The sequence below is a fragment of the Euphorbia lathyris genome, chromosome 9, assembly GCF_963576675.1.
Source record: "Euphorbia lathyris chromosome 9, ddEupLath1.1, whole genome shotgun sequence".
Taxonomy (NCBI): Eukaryota; Viridiplantae; Streptophyta; class Magnoliopsida; order Malpighiales; family Euphorbiaceae; genus Euphorbia; species Euphorbia lathyris.
This window is the reverse complement of record NC_088918.1, coordinates 43,534,806-43,546,100: the sequence shown is the minus strand read 5'-3', so window position 1 is coordinate 43,546,100 and position 11,295 is coordinate 43,534,806. Positions and strand designations below refer to the sequence as shown.

General features: G+C 36.6%; 1 protein-coding gene across 3 annotated transcripts; it reads left to right on the top strand.

Annotated features, from left to right (window-relative positions):
• The first annotated feature begins 7,270 nt into the window (after positions 1 to 7,270).
• On the top strand, positions 7,271 to 10,167 carry LOC136206794 (protein PIN-LIKES 6). 3 transcript variants are annotated; one of them, XM_065997969.1, is made up of 9 exons: positions 7,271 to 7,566; positions 7,676 to 7,744; positions 7,842 to 8,161; positions 8,242 to 8,366; positions 8,445 to 8,758; positions 9,044 to 9,118; positions 9,385 to 9,485; positions 9,576 to 9,628; positions 9,707 to 10,167. In XM_065997969.1, exons 3-9 carry the CDS (start codon positions 7,884 to 7,886, stop codon positions 10,015 to 10,017), a joined length of 1,257 nt encoding a protein of 418 aa, XP_065854041.1. In that variant the 5' UTR covers positions 7,271 to 7,566; positions 7,676 to 7,744; positions 7,842 to 7,883; the 3' UTR covers positions 10,018 to 10,167. The 3 variants fall into 3 exon arrangements, with proteins under 3 accessions (XP_065854041.1, XP_065854042.1, XP_065854040.1); XM_065997970.1 differs by lacking the exon at positions 7,676 to 7,744; XM_065997968.1 differs by having other exon boundaries at positions 7,271 to 7,744.
• The last annotated feature ends 1,128 nt before the right edge of the window (positions 10,168 to 11,295 follow it).

Here is an 11,295-nt window from a genome sequence, read left to right as displayed (position 1 = left end):
AATCCAATTCGGCGCTTCGTGCCAAACTTGAATTGCTCAGGGAAAATCAGCTTGTTAACACCACTCTTTTTGTCTGTTCAATTGCTAATCTAAATCAGGAAATGCAAAATATTCTTGAGCAAGCAAGAATTTTAGGGCTTAGTCGCTCTATAAAGTTCAGAGTTCGATTCCTCCATCAACTTCGGAAAAAACATCCCGAAGCTGATTTTGTTTTTTGGGTGAATGTATTCCCTCCAGAGGATAATGAGGATGTTCCTGAGGTTCCTCTTCTAGGAGAATTTCCAGATCCTGCTGGTCTTTAGAACATTTTTATCATATTCTTGAATGTTTAAACTTTTGTAATTTTATTATCGTTAATTAAAATGTTTGTTGCTTAATGATTATTGCTAGAACCCTTTTAGCATGTATAGGATTAGGTTTTAATTTAATCATTAAGTAATTCTAATTATAGATGTTAAAATTGATAGAAAAAACAGATTTCATTGAATTGACTACTTGAAAAAGTAGGATTTTACAATGTTAATTGAACTTACAAAATGGACAGAATTAAACAAAGCATGAATCAAACTATCTTTATGATAGGTTTACTGATAAAAATTTCTTAATGTGACTGCATTCCAAGTTCTGGGAACAGATCTTCCATCCAAGTCCTGAAGCTTGTAGGTGTGAGTACCCACAGATTCTTCTATCTGAAATGGACCTTCCCAATTTCTTCCAAGCTTTCCCTTATCCTGTCTGGATTGTGAAGCTTTGGCATTCCTTATAACTAGATCTCCTTGAAAGAATTTCCTAGGTCGAACCTGTTTATCATGGGTTGCCTTAATTCTCTGTTTATAAGCTGCTATTTTACTAGCTGCTTGCTCCCTTCGTTCTTCCAAGTAATCCAACTTTTGCCTCATTCTTTCCTCATTCTCTTCTACCAAATGATATGTTGCTCTTGGGCTTAAACTTCAAATTTTAACTGGTACAAAGGCTTCAGCCCCACATGTTAGAGAGAAAGGTGTTTCTCCCATTGCTGCTCGTGGAGTTGTTCTGTATGCCCATAGGACATGTTGTAACTCCTCTACCCATGAGCCTTTTGCCTTGCCCAATCTTTTCTTTAATCCCTGAACAATGGTTCGATTTGTTACTTCAGTCATCCCATTACTTTGTGGATGAGCTACGAAAGTGAACCGAAGTTTGATATGCAGAGAATTGCAAAATTCTCGAAATGCCCTGCAATCAAACTGTTTCCCATTATCAGTTATAATAGTGTTTGGTACTCCAAACGTACAAAAAATCATTTTTTGCACAAAATTTATGATTTGTGTCGAAGTAATAGAAGCCACTGCTTCGGCCTCCACCCATTTAGTGAAATGATCCACTGCCACTATCAGGAATTTCTTCTAGTTCTTAGCTTTTGGAAAAGCTCCAAAAATATCGATGCCCCAAGTTGCAAAGGGCCAAGCTGGTTGAATTATCTCATGGCTGCAGCTGGTGATTGGACAATTGGCATGAACTGTTGACATTGCACACATTTTTTGACCAACTCAGCTCCATCCGAAGCCATTTGAGGCTAATAAAAACCTTGTAGCTGTGCTTTTCTTGCCAAAAAATATCTTCCTTCATGTGCTCCACAAATTCCTTCATGGATTTCCTGTAGGATAAGTTTTCCTTCATTAAAACCAATGCACTTTAACCATGATCGATCAAACGACCTTCGGTATAAAATACCTTCAACCACCGAATATCTCCCAGATTTCCTCTAGATCTTAACACTTTGAATCTTATCCTCAGGTAAAGCACATGTGAAGAGATAAGTAAGAATAAGATAATACCATTCAGAAGATTCATTGATAGCCATCACCTCAATCTGATCAATGCTTGACGTAGGAATTTGTTCAATTCTACAAGCATAATTCTTTGACCCATCCGGAGTCGAAGCTAACTTTGCCAAATAATCTGTCTCAACATTCTCCTCCCTTGGAATTCTTTGAACTTCCAAGCTTCGACCTTCGGCTTTACTTTCTGACATCAAATCATTTACTAACGCCAAATATTTTTTCATTGAATCGGTGCAAGTTTCAAAATTTTCAGTTAATTGGCAAACTACCAATTGTGAGTCACTCTTCAAAATTGCCCTATCAGGCTTATGATATTCAGAATTCGCAATCCTTGCAACAAAACCTCATATTCCACCATATTATTGGAAGCTGAAAAGCCCAACGATGATGCATACTGAAGCTTTATTCCTTGAGGACCTTGAACAAAGACACCAATTCTGGATCCGTCCTTATTGTAACTTCCCTCCCTTCAAAAATTTCCCAGACTCTTGACTTACTAGAGATTAAATTCTTGTCCTCCAGTATTTCGATCAAGAAATATGCCAAAGCTTGAGCATTGAATGCCTTTCGTGGCTCATACCTGATGTCAAACTCAGTGAGTTTTAAAGCCCACTCAGAAATTTTTCCCGAAGCCTCAGGTCTTTGTAAGACTTTCTGAAGTGGCATATCCATTCGTACCACTATTGAATGGCTTTGAAAATAATGCCTGAGCTTCTGAACCGTAAACACTACCCCAAATGCCAAATTTTCTAACTTTGGATACCGAATCTCAGCTGACCTCAAAACTCTGCTCACTTAATAAATTGGAAACTACTCCGATCGTTCCTCCCGAACCAAGATCGTACCCACCGATTCCTCTGAAACACTAATATATTAATATAATGTTTCATCCGACAAAGGTCTACTTAAAAGTGGTGGTGTTGCTAAAAACTCCTTCAGTTTGTCAAATGATGCTTGACATTCAGAAGTCCAACTAAAATTCTTTATTCCTTTTAAGCTTTTGTAAAACGACATACACCTTCTAGTAGAGCAAGAAATAAATCACCCTAAAGCGTTTATCTGGATTTTGTCTGGATTTGCTTCAATTCCCCTTTGCGAGATCACAAATCCCAAGAATTTCCCAGACGAAACCCCGAAGGTGCATTTTTTAGGATTCAGCTTCAGGTTGTGCTCTTGTAACATAGTAAAAAACCATAGCTAAATCCGCACCATGCTCCTCAATCGATCTGCTTTTAACAATCATATCATCAACGTATACCTCCACCTTGTCACCAATAACATCCCCAAATATTTTATTTATCAGTCTTTGGTAAGTCGCTCCTGCATTCTTTAATCCGAAGGGCATCACATATAACCATAAGTCCCCTCATCAGTTCGGAAACAAACATTCTCAAGATCCTTGCGATTCATAAGAATCTGATGGTATCCGGCTGCAGCGTCCAGAAGTGAATAGATTTCATATCCAGCGGTTGAATCAATTAAAATATCAATGCAAGGAAGATGATATGAATCCTTCGGACATGCCTTATTCAAATCAGTAAAATCGACACACATCCTGCACTTTCCATTCCCCTTTTTCACTAACACAACATTAGCGATCCATTCCGCATAAACCACTTTCTTAATATGCTTACAATCTAACAGATTTTTCACTTCGGCCTTAATCACTTGCTGTTTTTCTAAGCTATGATTTCTCAATTTCTGCTTGATCGACTTAGCCCCCTTCTGGATGTTTAATGAGTGCATCATTAGATCTGGTGATACACCTGTAATATACGCAGGACACCAAGCTAAAGCATTAACATTTGCTTTCAAAGTGTCGACAATATCCGCCTTCGGTTGCTTAGAGATGTCCGACGCCCTTTTGACCGACTTGCCTTCGGCCAGCCACACAGTTTCCAAATCATCTACAGTCTTTGCTCGCTCTCGCTCTTCTACCACAGGATCATGTGTTGGTTTCATTTTTAATGAAGCCAAATAGGTTTCTTGTGTAATGACCTGGCTTCCCTGAGCTATTGCCATTCCTTCCTTCGTTGGGATCTGCAATGCCAAATGATTAATTGACAAAGCACCTTCGGATTCGGCCACGAGAGGCTGCCCTATGATGATGTTATAAGGTAGCATCGAATCTATGACCAAAAACTCTGCTCTTGATTCCAATTTAACTGGTCCATCACCAATGGAAATTTGCAAATACACACTTCCTAGCAAAGGCAGAGAATGACCACAAATTCCTACTGATGGTGACATTGTAGGAATAAACCGATCATGCTCAAGATTCAAAGCTTCATACGCCTTTCTTGCTATAATATTCACAAAGCTTCTAGTATCAATAAAGACTATTCGTACCTTAAATTCCTCCATATTAGCTTCAATCACCAAGGCATCGTTATGTGTCTGTCGATTAAAAATTCCAAAAGAAAAATCTGCTCTTGAGCTAGAAATCTTCTCGTTCCCTTTTTCTAACCTCTGTCGCTTTGCCGAATGATCAACACCAGTTCCTCCAGCAATCACATTTATCACTCCCCTTGGAGCACGATCATTTTGCTGCTTCTCCTTCGGCTCTCTAGTTTTGATAGCATTCTTGAAAAATCTATCCAGTTTTCCTTCTTCCGCCATTTTGTTCAACTCAGCAGCCAACTGTCTACAATCTTTAGTATCATGCCCCTCACTTTTGTGAAATTCACAACGCAAACTGTTGTGTCTTCTTCCAGATGACTTGAGCTTAGGAGGATACTGAATGTGTTTTCTGTTGCTCTCCACCCAATACAGGACCTCCTTTCTAGAGGAATTTAAGGGAATATAATTACGTTCAGCATGCTCTTTAGCCTTTTTATTTTCTTCACTGCCTTTGTCACCTCTTCCCTCCTTCAGCTGATGGACCGAACTCAACCTGTCTTTCAACAAAGGATTCAAACGATGACCATCCAACTTAACAAAATCTCTAGCTCTTCTCATGCGATCGGGAAATGTATGAGGTCTTCTAGTGGTTAACTCTTTTGACAAATCTTTGCTAGAAAATTCCATGCCATTGCCTCAACTGCTCCATCCACATTGAGACTCTTAATCTGGATTGCCACCTTTTGGAACCTTTCCACCTATTCCTTCAACGATTCATTCGGCTCCTGAACTAAGTAGTTCAAATCTTGTATGGTTTTGCTCTCAGGAATGGATGTAATGAATGATCACAAAATTCTTGTGACATTTGTTTGAATGAACGGATAGAACCTATTAATAATTGATCATACTAGTAAGCCGTTGAATCGTGAAGAGTTGTGGAAAAGAGCCTGCACATTACAACATCTGTAGTCGTAGTAGCCTGAAGAGCTCTTTGGAAGTTTTTCACGTGCAAAGTAGGATCGATCATTCCATTATAGTCTTTCAAAACCGGATACTTGAACCCATGGGCATCGGTTGGCCCATGATGTCTGCACTCAAAGGAGTTTCAGTCTCAATTGCTACAACTCCTTTTGCATGTAACCCTTCATCCTTCATTGTCTGCTTCAGCTCCCCCCTTATCAAGTTTAACATTTCTTCCTTTAATGAAAGTTCTCTCGAAGCTTGCTTCGGCACGGCAGGCTTTCGGTAATAAGGAGATTTAGACTCTTTAGAGTACCTCCTTCGAGGATTGCCTTGCTTCCTTCCACCTTTAGGAGAATCTCTCCGAGAATACCTCCGCCTCTTTGGAGACCTCGAACTTCTTTCTTCATTTGTCAATTTTAATGGTGAAGGAGAGTTTTGGTACCTTCGGTGATAAGGACTAACCGGTTTTTCCCTAGATCTGCCCCTTCTTCCTTCAGACTGATACTCCACTGAAGGCTCCCTCTTCCTCGGACATGTCTTTATTTTATGATGTCCCGTAGTGCATGCAACAGAGCTTCCATCTCCTTCATGCTTGTCTGCCCTTCTTGCTTCTAGTAATTCCAACTGCATTGCTTCCATCTGTGAAGCATGCTCAGCTATCAAAATGTTCGTCGACTCCTGAACTGAGCCCATATTGTATATGAGTGTTTAGTGAGTCCATCCATGAAACATCTCTGTTGAGGATCCAAAGATCCTAAGCAGGCTTCAATCTGTTGATCTAAAGCAGACGTCACAAACAAAGGCTGAATCAGATGATTACTAGTATTCAATAAACCTCGAGGAAGAACGACCGAAGAGCTTGGAACATCTTCCATTATCTAACTGACTAGATGAGATGAAGGAATTACAGGCTGAACAACTAGAGGATTCACTTGCTGAAGTACAGACTCCATTGCTGGATGAATTACAGAAGATTGAACGTAAACCATCCTGAAACGAATTATGATCCACCTTCACCGCACCAAATGATACCGAAATACCAGAATATAGCGCCTCAAGACCTGTAAAACAAAACACAGTTAAACAAGGGGCCGGAGACCGGCGAACCCTCTCCGATGCCTAAGTTAGTACGGGAATACCAAGTTTGAAGAATAGACAATGAGTTTGAGTGTACAGAATTGAATACCTTTCTCTTTGAATTAAGCTCCTATTTATAATGATTTGGGCTTCAGCCTAGATACATGTGTCATCGCCGTATTGGTCCAAAATCTACATTCCCTCTCCAAATAGCTTTAGCGTGTATCTGAGGTCCGAAACTTTGATCCTCTTCTGAATACCTTTTGGGGACCCTGAATGAGCCGGTCCAAAAGTAGGCCATAGGCCTTTGAGATCCAAATGATATTATTTACCATGCAAACTTCAGCGATTCCAGAGCATTTGTAAAAAAAATTAACTCCTTGAATCGAGGTTTCCTTTAAGGAATTTAGATTGGGAGAAAAAGATTCATTTGATTTGTTGGGATTGTGTGACAAAACCGAAGGCTTATGGGGGGGGCATAAGTCGAGCTTGGGAGATGTATATATGTGTGTTTTGTATGGTTTATAATATATAAATTAGATATAAATATGTGTTCTGTCAAGTCTGATCTATCAGAATATGGATCAATTATACATGATTGTCATGTCCTCTTGAGTAGCATGCACGATGTTAAAGTGTCTCATGTGTTGAGACAAGCAAACATGGGGGCTCATGTCGTAGCACGTTATGCCTTGTCCAATACTAGTACTTTTATTGCTTTTTCTGCTCCGGATTGGCTGCAGAAAACTATTGTTCTGGATTCGAACTTTTGATCTATGGAATTCTTTCCGTCAGAAAAAAAAAAAATAAATTGTTATAGTTTTAGAGAGGAGAATATATTTATAAAAATGTGAATAGATAAGAATGATTTATTTAGTGGAGAATATATTCTATGTAAAAGAAGGAGGGCACATAACATAACATAAATCTTGGTATTCCAGTGTAGGTCATAATCAGAAAATTGGATACTTTAAAAAAAAAAAAAAAAAAAAAAAAAAAAAAAAGACTTGTTTGTTTCTTCTATTATTTTTGTTTTGCTATAAAAAAGAAGAAAACAGAACCTCAAAGTCTTACCCCTCCATCATCCCATGCGCTGTCCTTCCTGCCCTATACTATACCTGACTTTCAAACAAAGACTACTACTTCATTCCCGTTTTATTCGATCTAAACCCAATTCCATTTAAGTTACAAACTACTACTAGTAACTAAAAAACGTACTCTTTTTATTTTTATTTTTAGTGGGAGGGAGGAAGATCAAGAGAGAATAACAACCAAAGAAATCGTTTTTCTCTCCTTTCTTTTCACTTCATTGTATCTCCACGTGTATGCCTCTTCCATTCTTATTTGATTCCGATTTCTGGAGGTAATAATTCTCTTTAGGGTTTTTTTCCACTTCTACTCTTTCTCGGATTTGGTTTTTTCTTTTCCTAATCCTAAACTGTTTACAATTCAACTCCTCCATCTATATATAGCGAATTCAGGATAAACCCTTTGATTGAAAAAATAAATAACGACTTTGGATCTGTTTGCTTCGAATTTGGGTATGTAACTATGTTTGTTTGTTTATTTCGGATTTTCTCAATCAAAATCAAAATATTGTGTAGAATTAAGTTGAAATTTAATTTTATGTATATGCAGTTGGGTGAATGCTTGAGGAATTAGGTTTGGTTCAAGTCAGTAATGTCTCACACCATGGAGAGGTTTTTGTCTGCACTAGTCTCACCAGACAATCAGGTTGCCGGAGAGTCACTAATCGGAACCATTAAAATTGCAGTATTACCAATTGCAAAAGTTTTTACCATGTGTTTTTTGGGATTTCTTATGGCTTCTAAGTATGTTAACATCTTGCCTACCAATGGTAGGAGACTATTAAATGGCTTGGTGTTTTCACTCTTGCTTCCTTGTTTGATATTCTCCCAACTTGGTCAAGCTGTTACTCTGCAGAAAATGTTGGAGTGGTAACTATCAATTTCTACTTTACTATTTTGGTTAATTCATTATAGTTTTTGAGCTCAAAATCATTTTTATACTATTGCAGGTGGTTCATTCCTGTAAATGTTGTTCTTGGTGCCATCTCCGGCTCACTAATAGGATTTATTGTTTCATACATTGTCCAACCGCCATACCCATTTTTCAAGTTCACAATTATACAAATAGGAATAGGTGAGCTACTTGATTATCTCAACTTCAACATCTATTACCTATATGATTCATGATGATAATAGTGTTTGTTGAATGCAGGGAACATTGGGAATGTCCCACTTGTCCTGATTGCAGCACTATGTAGAGATACATCCAATCCCTTTGGTGACTCAGACAAATGCAGCACAGATGGAACTGCCTATATCTCATTTGGTCAATGGGTTGGAGCTATCATCCTATATACATATGTATTTAATATGTTGGCACCTCCTCCTGGAGGAACATTTGACATCGCTGAGGAAGGAAATCTTCCAATCAAGGCCCCTCCTAAAGATGGTGTTCCGGTTCCAGAGCAAGTTCCACTTCTTCCCCAAGAGGATGTAGACACCCCTAATTCTTCAAAGGAAGGAAAGGTCAGAATCAATTATGTATTTATTTATGAATGAATGAATCTACACATATCTAAGATTCTAAGTGTGGTATCCTCAAATAAATACAGAATACTTTTAAGTTATAACCTTAAAATTTCAATGCTGCGAAAGCTATGGTAACTGGTGATTTTGTACTAAATTAAAATAAATGGGAGTTTCATTATTTTTTACTTTGTTGGTAGTTTGTCCCCTTAATGTTTATGTATTATGCTGTATTTTCTCATCTACAGAGACAGTAATTTCATATCTATCTCTTGTTTCTTGCAGTTCAAAAAACTTTTAGTCTTTCTATATGAAAAGTTGAAGCTCAAGCAAATCCTCCAACCTCCAATAATTGCTTCTGTAAGTTTCTATCTCTCTTTCTTTTCAGAAGTATATTCAACTATTTCTAAATTCTGAGTAGTGCTAGGAAACGTTAACATGAATCAAGAGTGTAAAGTATTTCTTTTGTGTCTTAATGATGCTCATAATGAGAAAGTTGTTATTTGAGTTGAAGATTCAATATTAGATAGCCTCAAAAGGCTTGACATGTCCGTACACAAGTGGCCTAGAATTGAGTGTTTCTTGTTTGGTTTAATCCATTAATGAAACAATTAAATTGGTTACAGATCCTAGCAATGTTCCTGGGTGCGGTGCCATTCTTGAAGAAACTCATATTTACAACTGATGCTCCACTATACTTTTTTACAGACAGCTGCAATATCCTTGGGTATGTTAGAGAGTTGTTGTAGTGAGATTATTAGCAAGTTAAGTGTTCCAATGTTTACTTACCTGTCTGTATGTTTGTTGTGGTTGTCAGGGAAGCCATGATTCCATGCATTTTGTTGGCATTGGGAGGCAACCTTGTTGATGGTAAGTTCAACTTGTAGAAATCTTTTATTTGTTAGTTTTGTGGTGTCGTCTATTGACAAGTGCTGGCTTGATTTGCAGGACCTGGAAGTTCTAAACTCGGTTTACGGACAACAGCTGCTATTATATTTGCTCGGTTAGTTTTGGTCCCTCCTGCAGGACTGGGGATTGTTACATTGGCTGATAAACTTGGCTTTCTTCCTGCTGACGATAAGATGTTCCGGTTTGTCCTACTTCTTCAGCATACAATGCCTACATCTGTCCTTTCAGGGGCCGTCGCCAATCTGAGGGGTTGTGGGAGAGAGGCCGCAGCTGTTCTCTTCTGGGTACATGTTTTTGCCATTTTCTCAATGGCAGGATGGATTGTACTCTATCTCAACATACTCTTCTAAATTCTTATTGTTTTTAATGTCAATACCAAAATATAATATGTTACCTGGAATTTGTGGACAGGCTTCTCATTCAACTCATCAGACATTCCAAATTCATTATTTACTCCTAATTTCGTTTTATTTTATATATGCAATATTTTTGTTGCTTTCTGTTTTGATTAGGAGATTTAATGAATTTTCATTACCGTGTATAACCTAAATTTTGAAATTTTATAATTTGACTTCAAACTCTAGTTACCTTTTTTTCCTCTACAGTTTCTACTACCGGAATTGTATTCAACTCTTTCATACAAAGATACAGAGCATCTCTATTCCAATAGGTGGTGCTTGATGCTTGATTGACTACTTAAAAATTTCAATCAATGTTGTCATTTTATCATACTTTTTTTTAACCTTTTTTTTAATGTAAAAAATAATTTAATTGTTTCTATTGAAACATTTTTGTGATAATATTAATATTTATAATTAAAGTAAATTATATATAATGTGTATGGTAAATATTAAATTTTGTCATTTTTTTATAGTACTTTCTAATATTAGAGCAACCTTAATAATTGAAATCACGTCACTTCTCTCATTTTTAATAACTATTTTTTTTTAAAACTTCATCTGCCATCTACCAGAAACTCTTGATCAACATTATCCGATGGGTCTCACTTGTATATAATATAATATATATTTATTTTTAATTAGTTACTCTATTTTATATTAATAATATAACTGATAATAAATTAATATTTAATTGAATAAAAAAATTTATTAATATTTATTATTAATTGAATAAATGTTAATGATGTGATTAATTTATTTAATTGAACTAAAAAATTTAAAATTAGAGAGAGAGATTTAGATATATTAAAGTAAATAAGAATTTTATTTTTGAAACAGTAAATAGGAATTTATAAACTTTCTTTTTTGCAAAAAAAATTGATATTTAACTATAGATTTTTACTGTTAAGTGAAGAATAATTTGGATTGGAACCAATTTATTAATGGCGGGCGCACACATTTACTGAATTTTTGATTGGGTTTCAAGGACAAATACATGCTTTCATCTGCAATTCACGCACCTAGGATAAAAAATATAAATAAAAGATTGAAATAGAGTTAAAAGTAAGATAATTTAAAATTATTATTCTATATTTGGTATTTTGATAGAGATAAAATAATATATTTTATTATATGATACATTTAAAAAAAAAAAAAAAACAAAGAAATTTATTGATCACTTCTGATAACTCGGGGAAAAATCCTTGATCGGAGCCCTTCCCTGTGAGG